This window comes from Lithobates pipiens, unplaced genomic scaffold (assembly GCF_037356315.1).
Source record: "Lithobates pipiens isolate NorthernLeopardFrog02 unplaced genomic scaffold, aLitPip1_a1.2 Scaffold_19, whole genome shotgun sequence".
Lineage (NCBI taxonomy): Eukaryota > Metazoa > Chordata > Amphibia > Anura > Ranidae > Lithobates > Lithobates pipiens.
The window spans coordinates 377,142,282-377,159,815 of record NW_027507764.1 but is presented as its reverse complement, the minus strand read 5'-3'; the positions used below and the strand labels follow the sequence as shown (position 1 = coordinate 377,159,815).

The following is a 17,534-nucleotide window of genomic DNA, read 5'->3' as shown; positions in this document are numbered from 1 at the left end:
AACAATATCTCCCTTCCCCACCAGAGCTCATTTCACCAAGCTTTTGGTGTGTGTCTCTTGGGCTTTTCAGCATCAAGTATCTGTATCCCAGATTTGCAGGGCCAGCACATTGTATTCTGTTCACACATTCTCTAAGTTTTATAGCAAGTGGGATATTGAGGACTCAACTGATGCTGCAAGGTTCAGTCGCAAGGTGCTTCTAGCTGTTATCTGAGTCTTTTCAGGTTCCTTAAAGAGGAAGTAAACCTCATAACTTATTGCCGTTTTTCTAATATATAAATGCTGTTAAACTTTGCTAAGCGATAGATATATAAATTTGTCCAAAACAAGCTTTCTAAATACCTTTTTTATACGTTTATTATTTTGGTTTCCGGGTATCGCCCGCGCCATTCTTCCTACTGTATGCTGAAGCGTATGTGTACGTCATTTCTGCCCTTAGTTCTTTTCCCTGTCGAAATCTCGCACATGCGCCATAGCTTTGGAACCAAGCCTCTATCTTGACTGCTGTTACTACAGCAACAGAGCGAACACAATGAGGATGGCAAATCACTAGCATCACAAGACTTCACACTGTGCTGTTCGCATTGACAGCTAATGACCTGGCAAGCAGAGACAGAAACGGCACATATTGTGTGCCGTTAAAGGATATACACAGTGCGCAAGCGCGGGACAGGTCACAGAACATAGGACGCCTGTGCTATATAGATTCAGATGAGCTAAAGTAGTAGAGGAGGGTTCACAACCACTTTAACAGTTTTTTCTTGTTGGCAGTTCTGTTTTGGTATGTTGTTGCCCATCCCTCAGGTTAATGCTTGGGTATGTCCCATAGTGTATGAATACAAGTTCTATGTCCTGTATAGTATGAGTAAACAATAGGAATTTGAACTTGCCTGTAAATTCTTTATTTTGGAGGACAGTATGAGATATAGGCCCATCCCTTTGTGTCTTTGATCACTCATTGCTTGCTAAAAAATGGAAGTCTCACAGAGTGGGCAGGGTTATATGAGTGCGTACGAGAGGCAGTGTGGGCCAGTGTGCAATCACAGCTGCCTATGAATACATGTCCTCTACTACAAGATAATGAATTTACAGGTAGGTCAAAATTCCTCTTTTAGGCCCTATGTCTATTTCATTGTTTTTATTATGATGATGATTTGTATTCTTGTTATTCGTGGTTTTTAGGTACCAGGATGAAGCCTCTCCTTTGGATGAAATGCCACTCATGATGTCAGAAGAAGGCTTTGAGAACGACGAAAGCGATTACCATACTTTACCAAGAGCCAGAATAACTCGCCGAAAAAGAGGATTGGAATGGTTTGTTTGTGGAGGATGGAAATTTATATGTACAAGGTTTGTATCTGTTACACATTTTAGCGGTAAAATTTTAGCCTAACCAATTTTTTGACACTTGAGTGTTGTTTGGGTGTTTTATAGGCTTTTAATGCGAGGTTCACTACAGAGGTGAAAAGTAATGTGACCAGAACTGACAATTTATAAATGTTGTTATAAATTACTCCAGCCATCTAACTAACCTGTGCGTAACAATCCCCCATGCAGGTGCTTTCTTACGTTCTTGACTGTGACAGTCTGCTTTGTTGTCTAAATCACAACTGTTAAAAATCTAGTGCCAAGATTCTTGAAAAGAATGTACCTGTATTACAGAAGCAATGTTGCTTTTATATTTGTGGAAGGTTCAGGCTCAAATGCAGGGTGCCATCCACTAGATTTTTACCTTCTAGAATGTAGACATCCTGGGAGGCAGAGGTGAGTAAGCACCTGCTGGGTGATGGCTCAGCATAGAGTAATTTATGAGGCTAAGGGAGGGATGCTGTTTTTTTTTTTTTCTTTTTCAATTCATGAACTTGTCTTTTAAATTGTCTAGATAATTTAATTAGATGCATGAAATTGTTTTTCACCACATTGACCTTCTTTATTAATGCAGCGCAGTAAACGGTTCTTTTGTAAAAGTGCAGTAATTTACAGAGGAAGGAAATCAACTATGATTAGTTTTAGAGCAGTGAGAACATTTAAAAGAATGATGAATGCAGTGTCTATTGAATTTGTAATTTTACATAGAACATTTTTATATGTATTCTTTCCAGTCAACGGCAAAGGAGCGGCTATTTAAATCTGTGCAAATATAAACATGTGAATATCATACAAAAAAAATATACATCCATCATAAATAAAGTATAGTCCATAAAACACCTATATGTCCATGACTAATCATACAAGATGCAAATGAAAATCTTCTTTCTTCCTTCCACCATTGTGCTGATAAAGTGAAAATCAAAAACACCCGGTGATTAATCCCATAGGAGAGTAGCTCAATGTCACAACTGACCCCAAGAATAATGGAAGGTCTGAAAGCACTTTTGTATAATCCACTCCAGACTGCTGTCCTTATATGCGAATCCAGATCACAGATGGATACATAAAGATGGAAATACCATATGCATGTAAAAAAGGATATCCATAGTGAAGTACCGCTTACATTTTTTTAAATTTAAAAAATAAAAGGTTACACTCACAGCATGTCATAAATCCCACAAAACGCTATGGACTTACGCTCCAGCGTCACAAATATGGCACTCCCATAACTCAAAAGCGTCCATACATGATGAAGACGCTAGGAACCCCCCCTACACATGTCAATTTAATCTTAAGGACTTCTTTAGTCCCTGAGGAACTCATTCAGATGAAACTTGTATGTGTAGGGCGGCCTAGGCCGAGCTGATGGGCTGTCTCACTGGCCAGTAAAAATTGTGTCAAAGGGGGCAATATTCTGTTCACAGGTAGAGAAAGGTAGAGAAAGTCACAAAAATAGAAGCTACTAATAAGTACTGTATGTATACTGTATATCAACATATAAAATAAAAAATGCGTATACTATTTTGAAAGCCTGCAGATAAGACTGGACTGAAGTTAAACAGGTACATCTTATGTAAGAGGATTTTTTTCATCTGTGTGTATCACCTGAGGCTTGTTACTTCACCTAATATATGTAAAGGTTTACAACCACACTTTACCTCAATCAGAGTTAATGTGCTTTGTACTGTTATTTGTGTGCTACTCATCCAAAAAAAAAATTATGTAAGTTAAAGCAGAAATAAAACCTGCAATACTTGCCTTTCTTTCAATGGTCCTATGTCCCACGTGGAAATTTCTACCCTGCTTCTTCCTGGGTGTTGGGCTGTGGCCATTTTCATTGGCCGGCGTGGGATGATGTTCTTCATATGCATGCTTAGGGAATCGGTCATTACCGCACACAGGATCAATGTGCACATTTTCTGGGAGACTACAGGCAGGTAGGTTTATTTTATTGCAGAAGAGACATTGCCTGCTTGCTCGCAGTCTTTAAAATGAGCACTTTCTTAAGACTGTTTTAAAAAATATTTGTAGTATACGTAACTACCTACAAAATTAGTAAAATAAACTTTCTTCTAATTGGTGTTCTATAAAATCCTTGCTTTGTGCCAATATAAAAGAAACTTTAAGTTTAAATTCTACATAAAGGAAACTATTATGGTATGGCATGGTATTACATGATTGAAGAATAATTGTAGGTGACATTATTGTTTGTTTCCTTTTTTCTTAAACATGTAATATCCTTTACTCAAAATTCCCAACTTCCCACTTGGCCTGATATTTTCTCCTGCATTGAAATTGCTTTTTTTGTTACATTGAAATTCCATTCAAGTCTGTGAAATTATAATGCACACAAATCAATACAGAGGACTACTTTGGTTGGATTGATTTCTTTCTCATGAGATTTACATTCCACTTGTTATCAAAAACACATTGTCCCAATGAAAATGGTTCCATTGAATGGCATTTCCATATGAAGTGAAAGGGATATCAAATGCTCAGATTAATCTCGGCACTGAGATGCCCTGTACACTTTCAATTAATCTGCAACACATTTGTTATGCAGAAGCATGGGAAAATGCTGATCTTTTAAGAATGACATGACTACGCTGTTGCTTTTGGCTTGATTACTATTGCTACCTGTAGAGTATAATAATTACAGTACAGTTGCACTGTAGAAAGAAAGTTGCCGCTGCTGAAAACTTAATAAGAAATATGTGATTGTTGCTTCTAAAGCAAAGCATTGTGTATATTCTACAATGATGAGAACTCTAAAAAATTGTGCAGAAGTCCTTAAAGTGCTTATTAATAAAGTATTTGCTGTATTTCGCGCTATATATTCTTATTTAGTGCTGTCAGTTGGGTAGATAGGGAATATAGTTACTAAAAAAAATCAGGAAAATATATTTTTCATCATATATTTTGATATGTCTTTTAAGCATATCTCTAAAACATTCATTATTGCTAATCTAAAGCAGCTGGAATAGGTCCCTGTACTGAAACTAAACAAACTCTTACGCCTTTACTATTCACCTTATTTTGTACATGAGTATTTTAAAATAATAAATGTTAAAAGTCATATTTACATGAAAGAGCTATAAACCATGCTCCCATAGGAAAGTCTTTGAGGCACAGAAACTTTATATCTTACTTGTACAGTACAAGATACAGGTCTTGTATTCATAGACCATGGGTCTTATGCAGGCTACCTTCAGGTGATTGAAAACTTGTTAGGGCGCACATAGTGCACCCCACCCTTTACACACAAACTTTGTGAGATTCAAGTTTTTTGCTAGTGTTTTTAAAGTGATAGTAAATGTGTTTTTTGTATTTATACCTACAGGTAGGCCTATAATAAGGCTTATCGATGGGTACAGTAAATATCTCCTAAACGTGTACGGTTTAGGAGATATTTACCTAAGCACCGTGCTCTCAAGCGGTGGCTGGGGGGGACATCATGGCCCTCGGTTAATCAGATGGCTGCAGCCCGCGAACACGGAAGGAAGACCGGGTGAAGATGGAAGCCCTGTCAGTGGTGACAGCACATGGCTGACGGACTTAATTTTCATGTAAGTGTTTCATAATGTGCTAGTCTGTGATGCATACTAGCACATTATGACATTAACTTGCAGGGAGATTTTCTTAGATTCTTTTTTTTTTTTGCGGTTTACTACCACTCTAAGTGATTGACCTACTGTCCTATGGAGAAGTCTTTTTTTAAACTATTGAATATTTTTCAATACAAACAAACCAGATTTCCCAGCACACTTACCAGCTAGCCTGCAAATAAAAACAAAACGCAAAAAAAAACACTGTCTAACAGATTACATAAAAAAAAAAAAACGGTTTTATTTGTACACATTTGCAAATGTATGCGGAAGCCACACTGACTTGCCAAAGCTGCTATCTAAAGTGCGATCTTAACGCTTAATTTTGAGGGTCTCCAAGTTGGAGCTTATATAGCAGTGGATAAATGAAGACCATGTATGCCTAGGGTGATCCCATTGTTCCTTAGAGGCGTAGGGACACATTAGAAGCACAGCAAGAGCATAATAGCAGATGACGGCGTCCCATGTGTCCCCACGCCAAATCCAGTGAGCAACCACTCCAGTTTATAACTAGCTTCCGTAGTTGGGTGCCCATGAAGGGGCATTGCATAACACAAATGGAAGATTTCTCTGTATTATTACCAGCAACCCTGCAAAGAAAAAAACAAATTGACACCGTCTAAAAATTTACGTTTAAAACAAGATTTTAGTTGCTTACATTTTAAAATATACGTGGAAGCTGCACTGCCTCACAAAGACCAATGAAAGGCATTCAGTCTTTTTCTTCTGACACATCTGTCAAGATAAGACTGCTTATTGTCCTTGGCTATTTATGAGTTTTTGGATCTGTCATCCTGGTGTGTAGCTTGGGGACCATGCTGAACACCACAGTGTGTATTGTTTCCCTTGGGCACTGGATCTTGTGTTAATCGGCTTTGGCATGAGCTGCAATGTGTGTAGTTAGCCTCGGTGCTATACAGGGCCATGGACCAGTTCTTTGTTTTCCCAGACCATAAAGACCCATTTGGAGGTATGTACACTATGTTGGTTGAAGCCTGAACCTCTAGTAGGCTCAGCATTGTGCATAAGGTTATACAGAGCTTCCCTGTGCAATAGACCAGTTCCTTTTAATAAGACACATGCAGTGTGTAGCACAATATGCCGTTTTATAGGCATAGGATTCAGGAGTTACTCACTTTATTGTGGTATACCCTGTCATTATGTCTCAAATGTTTCTCGGTGTGATCAACTTAAATTTACCCTTTTTTCTTCTTCTCTTATCTAGACCTAATCTCAGGAGGAGGAGGTAGCTGTGTCATGCTTCCCGGATGACACATTCCTGGCTGCTTTTTCTACTGAAATGCATGTTCAACAATGACAGCCACAGAACATGGTCAGTGCCTGGATAATTGTAGCTCCTTTATCCTGACACAGAAAACTCCATCCAGTTCAAACTCCATTGCATACTACAGTACTTAGCAATGGTAGATAGGACAGAAACACCATGCAGCTTGTCTGACAAAAGTAGATTTCTCTGCCACTGTGTCTGAATTCTTTGGAAAACCTTTGGCACTTCTAGAACCTTCAGTTTCCAGAGGCTGGAAACGTTACACCTCCTTTATTCCTCCTGACCCTTTTCAGGAAACAGAGGGGGAACCCTCTTTACTTGAGAATATTATGGGTGAAAGTTTTGCTGCCATGTCCAATTGTTAGAGTATTTCTAACTGGACAGGACAATTTAGCACTGACCCAGAATTTGTCTTTGATGGTCATGCTCTCTTAGAACAACCTCAGCCATACATTTGTACGTTTTTTTTTTTCTTTCATTCAACCAGTGGGTTGAATGAAATAACTGCCCATCCATAAATTCAAGTTGGATGGGGGAATCCTCCTGTTGAGCTATTGTATGTCTGACAGCAGGGAAACTTCCCTGCCATCAGAATACATTTATCAACGCTGCTGGCTATGGCCTGTGGTGCTGATAGAGCTGGAAAAACCCGGCAGGGCAGTTTTATGAGAGTCAATTGGTAGATCAACTTCTGTACAATCACAGTCTCCATATATGAATTTCGATCCATGTATGACCAGCTTAAGTCTGCCACTGATACAGCTACTACCTCTGCTCAGTGAAAGGGATATTTTCACCCCACACAAGTCCTGGACTCCTGAAGTCCAGAAGTCTACTTGGTAGCCCTCCTGACAATCAAGTGATGCTTCAATTCTTCAGATTGGAAGTGGTAGCACTTCTGTTGGTGTTTGCTCCAGTACAGATCTGAGACATGATTGGACCTCTGGCTCCAATATGCCATTTCAAAGGGGTACAAAATAGATTTTCTATCTCTGCCCCTTGTTGCTTTTTACCTTCTAGTCTGCCAGCTTCAGACTAAAAGCAGGCAGATTTAATGACCACCTAGCATCAACTTCAGGCATTGGTTATTGCAGTTTCTTCAGGACAGTTTCAAGGTTTCTATTCAAACCCATTCACCGTCCAAATCCAAATGGGGCATCCACCCAATACTGGACCTAAAATCTCCAAACAGATGTCTTTTGTGTACAAAAATTCCAGATGGAAGGTCTGTTATTGTTTCTCTAAAAGAAGGGGAATATCTGGCATCAGTAGACATTAGAGATGGCTATCTACACATCCACATCTTCCCCTAACATGAATGATTTTTGCATTTTGTTATGGGAGACCAACTCTTTGTAGTACTACCATTCGAGCTCATCTTTGTACTCCAGGGGGAGTAAAAAATGCACTCACATTTCATAAGGTAAAAGAAGGCATATTTTAAAACCCAAGGCTTTCTTTCATCTTACTAAATGTAAGTGCATTTTTTACAGTTTTTTTTTTTATAATAAACGCTGACTTGCAACACTTAGAAACACCCGCTAGTGTCCTTCAATCTGCTGAGGAGCTGCTCTGGGGCCAAGCAAGCTGTTGTTATAATGGAATTATGAACTGTGTTTAGATCTTACCTCTTCTGAGGCTACTGGCAGTGTTTGTGACATAAACTTCTCTTATTTTACTGCTCCATATCCTTTGTTCTCCAAGTGTTTACAAAAGAACTTTCTCCACTTTTGGCTCTTCTGAGAACCCATCCGAAGGCCATCCATGTCTGGGGTTACCTATATGACTTCTTACGGAAGGAATCCTCAGACACAACCTAGTCTGCCAATGTCCAAAGGATGATTCAATCACTTCAAATCTTTGGCTGAATAATCAAGTTTCCAAAGTCTTCTTTCTAGCTCTAATCTTGGTCACGGTCTAAGCCAGAATCTTTGACATGAGAAAGTTGCTCTCCTAAAAATGGCACCTTTCAGTTTGCTTTTACATAAGGACTCCGGGCTTGATAGTAGCCTTTTTGAGGCAGTTTAATTTGCCTAGTTTCACTCCAGAGCTCTTCAATCCCAGATACTCACCATGAAAAACAAGCAAATCCAATCTTTGCATTGCTAAATGCTTCTATCTAGGCAGACAAAGCCCCCATTGTGGACTTCCAGTCCTGCCCTGGACTTTCTAAACTCCTAATGCCTACGCACAGCGGAGTGATCTCTGTCAAAGGTGGGGAAAACCAGATGTTTTCCTAGCTTTCTGGTTCAGCAACAGACAGAACACATTTGTAGCAAAGGCCAAGGATCCTCTAAGCCATTGCAGTGGATGCCCTGGTGAATCCTTGGACTCAATTCAAACTAGTTTATGCCTTCCCTCTGATGAAGAATCCCCCCCCCCCCCAACTGCTGCACAAGTTAGACGAAGAAAGGGCTTGTGTAATTCTCGATACACCAAATTGGCACAGAGGAACATGAAACACAAACATATTTGAACCTGTGGTGGATGAGCCTTGCCTGTTGCAAACCCACCAGATGTACTGGCCTAAGAACCCCTATTCCACCCTACTTCTCATTCACTGGCTTTAACTGCAAGGCTGTTGAAACTCAAGTCCTAAATGATAGGGGTGGTCTGACTCTAATTTCCCACCCTATTTGGAGCAGATAAATCGAACTCTCGCAAGTTTAACCATTGCACATGGAAAGCTTTCTTCACATGGTGCAAAGGCAGATTAAATCTAGGGAATAATCTTTTACTCATATTTTTACCTTTCTTCATTCTGGAAGAGAATCTGGCCTTGAGTACCCTCAAGGAACAGATTTCTTTGTTATCCATTCTCTTTCAGAAACCTCTTGCCTTGCATTCCCAAATGAAGACTTTTCCTCAGGGTGTTGCTCATATAAATGTCCAAATTTGACCTCCTGTGTTATCTTGGGACCACAGCCATGTTCTCTCCCTCTTTTAGAGACTCCCCTTTTAACTAGAGACATTAGGTTTGAAGACCTCACATATAAGGTTGCCTTCCTGGTCTCCACTATGTCTTTCAGGTGTGTTTCTAAGTTAGCAGCTCTTTTTCTTATAAAGAGCTTTTTCTTGTTTTGCACAAGAGCAAGCCTTCCTTTTTATCTAAGGTGGGCTCTTCGTTCCACCACGGTGAAGAAATTGTTGTACCTTTTCTCTGTCCTACTCCAAAACATGATGTGGGCATTTTCCCTAAACTGCATGGATATAGTCAGGGTTATCAAGGTCTACTTTAAATTCACAGTCTCTGTTCGCAAGACTGGGTCCCTCCTTCTTCGGCCTTGAGGGCTGTTAAGTTTTACTCTGTTCACAGGTTCTCCAAGTTTGAAGTGATCTTCAGCTGCCAGGTGCTTCTAACTTCACCCCTCAGTTTATTGCTTTGGCACATCCCATGGAGTATGATTACATGTACTGTACAGTTAAGAGAATTGGAATTTTGAATTACCTGTAAATTCCTTATCTTGGAGTACAGTACAAGATATAGTCCCCTTCCCTCTATGTCCTTTATCATTTTTTTTTGCTTGCTAAAGCTGGAGATACATGTAGTGAACTGGGTTATATGTAGAGGTATACCAGATCTACCTTGAGTTAGCCTGCACAAAAATGGTCCTGTGTCCTGTTCTGTACTCCAAGTTCAGAAATTTGCAGGCAAACAAAATGCCTGTTTTATTTAGCAGCGTCGAGTGCAAGGGAGCATATCATCTGGATAGAGTTTTATATTACCTTTCTGTATGACTTATGAGAAAATTCGGGTGCTTTAACCTCATATTTACCTCAGTATTTGATCCACATGTATGATGATGTCCTACCCCAGCGCTGTGAGGCTTAAGTTGTAATTCGCTACTAGTCTACTTCTCTTACAAATACAGCTCGTCAAGCATTTACATAGATCTCTGAGAGGAAATTAAATGACTTTCCTTAAAGGCTAAGTTCACATAATAAATGCACGTATTTTTGAAGGTAATAAGTAGGCTTGTAATTTGTTTTGCTACTGAAGCCTGTAAAGCATTTCACCCATGATCTGATGACCACAGGTGCAAAGATTTACAGGCTCCTTTAGAAAAAAAAAATGATGCTCCCTCCAGCTTTCTGCCCATACCCCTGTAGGGCTTTGATTTTGAAAGCTGGGAGGGAGTGTGAATGGACCACAAGTTCACTGGTCAGTATGCTCGCAGTTCATTGAAACTGCGAGTCTGTCTGCTTCTGTGGCAGATATGACATATACTTCATTCATTCATTCATAGATCACTGTGAATGGATGATGCAGCTGTGCAGGCAAAGCTGAATTACCCCCACCCACTTTCAAAAGTAAGGCTCAGTTCACATCCATGCATGTTGTTTTTGAGCGTTTCTGCAGTGCTTTTTGCTGTGCTTCCTGCTTTATTGTAACCATGTTGTTACGGTTGCTAAGATGCGGGCTGGGAAGCCGGCCGCTGCTTCTTTAACAACCGATGAATCATCAGCTGTCAGAGAGTTTCCCCACTGACAGCTGAATGTAAACAAAAAATTTGGCAGCAAAAAAATTCTTGAAAAAAAAACACGGCGTGACTCCCCCCCCAAAGACCATACCAGACCCTTCAGTCTGGTATAAATTTGGAGGGGACACCCCCATGCCAAAAATGGCAGGGTGTTCCCCTCAAAATCCATACCAGACCCTTATCCGAGCATGCAGCCCGGCAGGTCAGGTAAGGGAGGGGATGCACCTGTGGAGAGGGGGGCTATGCTCCACAACCCTGGGCTGTGTTTGTCGTGGTCTGCGGGTGGGGGGCTTATCAGAATCCATAAACCCCCTTTACCAAGGGGGGCCCTCAGATCCCGTCGCTCCCTATGTGAATGAGTATGGGGTACATTGACCAAAAAAACCCATTCGCCAAAAAACGCCTTCTCCTTCCCCCCCATCCCTCCTCTGGTCTTCTCCTTCCCGCCCTCCTTCCGCTGGTTTTCTCCTTCCCCCTCTCCCTCCTCTGGTCTTCTCCTTCCTGGGCTCCTTCCTCTCATATTCTCCTTCCCCTGCTTCTTCCTCTGGTCTTTTCCTTCCCCTGCTTCTTCCTCCGGTCTTCTCCTTCCCCTGCTTCTTCCTCCGGTCTTCTCCTTCCCCTGCTTCTTCCTCCGGTCTTCTCCTTCCCCTGCTTCTTCCTCCGGTCTTTTTTGTTCATTGCTCTTCTTACGCCGACCCTCTGAAAATAAAACAAAAGGTTCCTCTGACACTGCACCCCGTCGATCTGTCCCTTCAGTGTCACACATTTCATATATAACTGTGGGTGGCCCATTTGATGGCATCTTCCGGAGCCCCCGCCCCTTGTGACATCACTGACCCATCATGACCCCGGGCGGTGACATCAAGAGGGGGCGGGGTCCCTGAATGACGTCATCCGACCCATCAGCGTGGGAGGAGGTTCGTTACTTTTATTTTCGGCAGGTCGTTGGTAAGAGCGGTGGTGGAAAAAGAAGACGACTGGAGGAAGAAACGGGGGAAGGAAAAGACCATAGGAAAGAGCAGAGTAAGGAGAAGACATTTTTAATAAAGGACTTGTCAAAAACTGTCTATTGTCTTTTGTCACATTTACACTTCTTTTTTGGTGAATGGGTAGGAGTACAGTGTATATATCCCATACTCATTCTCATAGGGGGCGGGATCTGGGGGCTTTCAGATTCTGATAAGCCCCCCACCCACAGACCCTGACAACTACAGCCCAGGGTTGTCGGGAAGAGGTCCTGGTCCCCATCAACGGGAGATGGTGATTTGGGGTGAGGGGGCCCAGAGCCCTCCTGCCCTAAAGCACCCCCCTGCCCCAAACCCCCCATGTTGAGGGCATGCGGCCTGGTACGATTCAGAAGTGGGGGGTCGCTTGTCCCCTCCCTTATCTGACCTGCGAGGCTGCATGCTAGGATAAGGGTCTGGCATGGATTTTGGGGTGACCCTACGCCATTTTTTAAAAACATTTTTGAGGTGGGGGTGTCCCCTCCAAATACATACCAGACCGAAGGGTCTGGGTATGGTCTTCGGGGGGGGGAAGTATCAAAAAACAGTAAACACATTAGTGTGAATCGAGCCTAAAGGTGGGTGCTGAACATGTTACAGGTTACACCGTAAACATGGGTGTAACTTGTAATGTGTTCAAAAGGTGAAATTATCATATAATTCCTGAAGCTGTGGAGTTGAGCTTTATATATTATTTTAAATCGTACAGCAGACCTAATAACCCTTTCAGATGTGCTTAAATGTGCTCCACCATGGGTCACTAGAGACAGCTGAGGCTGACATAACTGCTCAAATCGTGTGTTGTTGGAAGGGAGATTCAACCTTACAGTGGGCTCCTGGATGAATGCTTTTTCCCCTGGAAGAGGTAAACAGCGGAGACTACATGCAAAGTAGCTGGGAGAGGCAGGGGTTCTAGGGTTTCTAAAAGAAAATATTCAGACATCTGCGCCTTGTAATTGAAGAGGCTGAATTTCCTTCCTGCTAAGTCTAAGGCCTCATGCACACTGGACGTTTTTACAGCTGCTGTTTTTGGCGTCAGACATTTTTTTTCTACAGTCAATAAACTCCCCATCATGTTGTCCTATGTGTCTGTTACCAACTGTTTTTGGCAGGGGCGTTTTTGGGATGTAAAAAAAAAATAAAACGAGTGCGTTCTGTGAAGAGTTATTCAGCTGAAAAAAACATTGATAAATGCCCAAAACGCAACTCGCCAGCTTTTGTTTTTTTTTACGTTTTGATCCCATTCATTAATAAAAAAAAAAAAAAAAGCCTAAAAACGATAACGCTACCAAGCTACTGGTGTTTTTTATAGCTTTATTATAATGTTCAGTGTGCATGAGGCCTAATAGTGACTTAGCAGTTGGTGGGAGCAACCTTGACACTTGCTGGGGAACATTTGATCCAATCCAACTGAAGTGTCAGCAGCCATGTTTCCCCATTTGGATTCTTGCTCTGCGAGAGAGCAAAGAATGGACGTGCTACCCAACAGAGAGGTAAGTGTTTATCTTCTTCTATTGCAGGGTGCAGATGCCTGATTTTGCTTAGAGAAGTGATTGATCACATTAAGGTAATAAATTACTACTAAGATTGATATTTTAAACTTTACAATATGTAGTTATTTCAACTTGATGTTAGTAATAATAATAGGGTAAAAGAGCCCAGGATTACTCTCTAAATAGACCCAATGCTCTCGTGAAGGAAATTAAGCTAACATCTTTATCGGAAGACTAAAGGCAGTGCCACCCATTAAGAACAAAAGAACAAATTGCATGCAAACTTGGGATTGGGTAACTTTATAGTATCAACAGTAAAATACGGAATTTACTGCTTTTAGTGACCTGACTTATGGCTCATTGGGTAAAAAGAAAACTAGTATTAGACATTTCTGTAACTTTTTTTTTTTTTTTTTTCTGTAAAAGTCCATAGAAAGATTTAAACACACTGTCGTGCAATAAAGTAATCACAGACTGCTGGTTGCCATCATCAGTCCTTGTCTACACATGAAAGTAGACCGTGTCCTAATGAATGCTTGATCAGTTAACTGACCTGCTTGTTAAAGTGACAGTTTTGTTATTCGTAATTTTTACTTATTTATTTTTTTGCCTTTTCCTTCTTCAAAAACATCATCAGAACTATCTAGAGAGGTAGTTATTGAACTGCTGTTTAAACTTACACTATTTGTTAGCAATGCCTGTGATATATTTAGATGTTTGCAGTCTGTTTTGACAGATTTTTCTAACTGACAAATTTATCTTCTCTAAAATATAATGTTGCAGCAATAAGGCCTGGTGCACACTATCGCAAGTCTGAGGGTCGTGTTTGCGTGAGCACAGCAGCCCATTCATTTGAATGGGCTGCTGTGTCTGCATTTCATGCAGTAAAAGGGTTCTTGCACCAAAATGCAGCAGCCAGGAAATCGCATTGGTGCCGTGGCACCATACAATTTCCCAGCAAACCAGCTTCATTTGTAGATGCGTGGTGGTGCCATTAAGAATGAATGACAGTCCCACTTTTTTTTAGGCAGCAGTATGTTTTGGCTGCGGGTGCGGGAACAGGTGCGATTCCCACACTTGCAACCACATGCGATAGTATGTAGGAAACCACCAAAGAGAAACCATATGCTGATTACCAAAATCTCCAATTGCACATGAAAAAATGAAACGCGTAATAAGATAGGTTGTTGGGACTTTAAAGGCAACTTTGACAAAAATAGGATAATAACATAACAAAATCCATATATTTATTTCATCAGTTAAAAAATGGTTACCAATACACATGGTTAAAAATAGGTATAAGCACACACAGCAGGAAATGCATGAAACAAATTTAGTGACACTATCTCCTCTCCAGCCCATCACATTTTAGAAAGAGTTCCATCCTTTCTTCAGGGGTATTGTGGGAGGAGATCAAACATTTTTTGTGTTTTATACTTGATGGTCAGCAATTTTTACAGCCGTACAAGATATAGAAACCAGGTTCACTTTTCCCAAGTGCAGAGGGACATCCATACCTTCCCACAACCAGGACCCCTGGTGACCCACACAGACACAATTTAGCCGCTTGGAAGTCGCCACTGGGAAACCTCTGTTTGAGTCATTCGGGGTCCTGGTTGTGGGAATGTATGGATGCCCCCTCCGCTTGGTAAAAGTGAACCTGGTTTTTATATCTTGTACGGCTGAAACAATTGCTAACCATCATGTATGAAACCACTATATTCTCCCACTATATCCCTGAAGAAAGGATTGAACTCTTCCTGAAATGTGTCGGGATGGAGAGGAGATATGCATTTCCAGACGTGTATACTTATACCTATTTTTAACCATGTGTATTTACCATTTTTTTAACAGATGAAATTAATTTATGATTTTTTATATAATCCTATTATTTTTGAAGTTGCCTTTAAAGTCCCAACAACCTAACGAGATGGGGGTTATTACGCCAGAAAGGATCACTCCAAAGTGTATATTGCTGTATAATAAAGTCCACATCTGACCGTGCCTTGTGTCAAAGCCCAAAAAACTTTTAGGCAAACTTCACTGCAAGATCAGAAATTTGTGCCACACCTCACATCTGTGGGGTTAATGTGCTTCCCGAGTGACCCCAACTTCCACTCGCACTCACCAGATATTTTTGACCCAATACACAAGCATGAAGGTCGAACAATGTTCTACGACACTCCTTACTTAAGTCACCACCATTGGACTCTCCAGCCCCTATTACTGCTTCCCTTAAGGATACTCAGGTGTTCACATCAGCATTCGTAGCATAATACCATTTTTGTTAAGGTATAAAATACTCACATGTAATTGTTGAAAGAAACTACATATAGATCAACCAAGAAGCGCCACTACACCAGTATGTCATCAAAAATTGACATCTTCAGAAACGGTACTCCTGGCATCTCCTCCGCTTGTTATATAGAGGGAAACCATCTCTATCATTTAAATACATATTTTATGAAGCCAGTCTATATGGTCACCATATCAAAAGTGTTGGTATATGAAAAAAACTAAGCATACATACAACCTAAAAAAATAATAATTATATATATTGTAGACATGTCACTGGAGAAGTGATCGAGGGGGTGTACATCTCACCTAGGTTGCTACACAGTATGAGATGGTAAATCCAGGATGGATCAGTTTCTCAGCAGCGATATGCTGCTGAGTTGTTATTTAATTTTGCCGGGCCTGGGTTTATATGGAATGGCAGGTAGGTTTGGTAGAGGGACCTGTCATTCCACATCCCCCGATCCAGTTCTGGGTTTGGGATCAGGTGAGCTTGGATCCTAATTAGCCTGGGAAGCTAAAGGCTCTGTAGGGTCTGCAGGTGATTGCTCTAAGCCAGGGAATGAACAATCTGTGTGTTGAAGGAAGCTGCAAGCACAGCCACTGCTGGAGCTAAAACTCACCCTGCGACATCCAGGCGAAAGACGCTGTGTTTGTAAGTGTCAGATAGGTGAGCAGAACCTGTTAGTAAGCGCCCAGCCGGGCTAGGACTTTTATTTTTGTTGTACTTAGAAAGCACGGTGTTGCTGTATATTTTGTTTGCTGGACTGTTTGTACCACGAATAAACGCCAAGATCTGCTTTATAAATTCCAAGTCTGCTGTGAACTGTGTCCAAACACACCCTCCCCCGGGAAGATCCCTTACAATTGGTGTTCGAATGCGGGCAAAGTCGGTTGCTAGGGGCAACGGTGTGGACAGACTTGGCTACAGCTGCTTATGTCTTGGGTGAAAGCTGCAATGACACTCCAGGAACAGTCCAGCAACATGGAGGAGATGCTGAAGCAGTTTATGCAAGTGAGTTTGCAACAACAGCAACGACATGAACAGTCCATGGCGGCACAACAGCAGATGCATAAGGAAGAGTTGCAAGTTTTGCGCCAAAGCCAACAACAACTTATCGAGCACCTGATAGTAAATCGTGAGGCGCCTGTGGTTACTAATCCACCCATAGTGATGGGAGCCGCTCCAGAGATTTTTTTTGGGAGAAGGACTGTGCAGAAAGCGCTGCAAAAGATGACTGCTGAGGACGATGTTGAGGCCTTTCTAACAGTATTTGAGCGCGTGGCTGAGCGAGAGAAGTTACCAGCCGCTGAGTGGGCAGAGGTAATTGCGCCCTATTTAACAGGTCAACCCCAAAAGGCCTACTATGACCTCAGTGAGCAAGAGGTTAAGGACTATACTCGGCTAAAAGAGGAGATACTTGCCCGACTAGGAGTTACTACTGCAGTCCGTGCCCGGAGGGTACGCAACTGGAGCTACAGTCTGGACAAATCAGCGAGGTCCCAGATGTATGACCTAATCCATTTGGCAAGAAAGTGGTTGGAGCCAGACACTTCTACTCCTGCACAAATCCTAGAGAAGGTCGTGATGGATCGCTACCTCCGAGCACTTCCTACTGACCTGCAACGCTGGGTGGGACAAGGTGATCCTAAGAACGCAAACGAACTTGTCAACCTTGTGGAGAGGTTCCAGGCGACTGAGGACTACCTCCGTGATGTTCCTGCAGCATCTTCACCTCCCCGGAGCGCCAGATCTGTGCCGTCAGCTGGTAAGAGACTTCCATCTATTGGGGGAGTGTGGAGGGGTGCTGATGGGGGGAAAAGGGCTCCAGTGGTGTCTCAGGGACAAAAGACTGGTGATGGTCCCGGGTGGCTAAGGGGCTCTGAAAAGGACTCCTTGCCAAAGAGACCAGGCCCTATCCAGTGTTGGAGATGCCATGAGGCGGGACACGTGTCGGCCCATTGCCCTCTTACCTCTGAACCCATGGAATGTGACG

The 17,534-nt window shown here is 41.8% G+C and overlaps 1 protein-coding gene across 2 annotated transcripts in view; it reads left to right on the top strand.

Moving 5' to 3' along the window:
• The window catches only part of ATP9B (ATPase phospholipid transporting 9B (putative)), a 534,623-nt gene that overhangs the window by 43,249 nt on the left and 473,840 nt on the right, over positions 1-17,534 (top strand). For both annotated transcript variants that reach the window (XM_077492334.1, XM_077492333.1), the window contains exon 2: positions 1,183-1,350. In XM_077492334.1, coding sequence (XP_077348460.1) covers positions 1,183-1,350 — 168 coding nt within the window. The remainder of the gene's footprint in view (positions 1-1,182; positions 1,351-17,534) is intronic.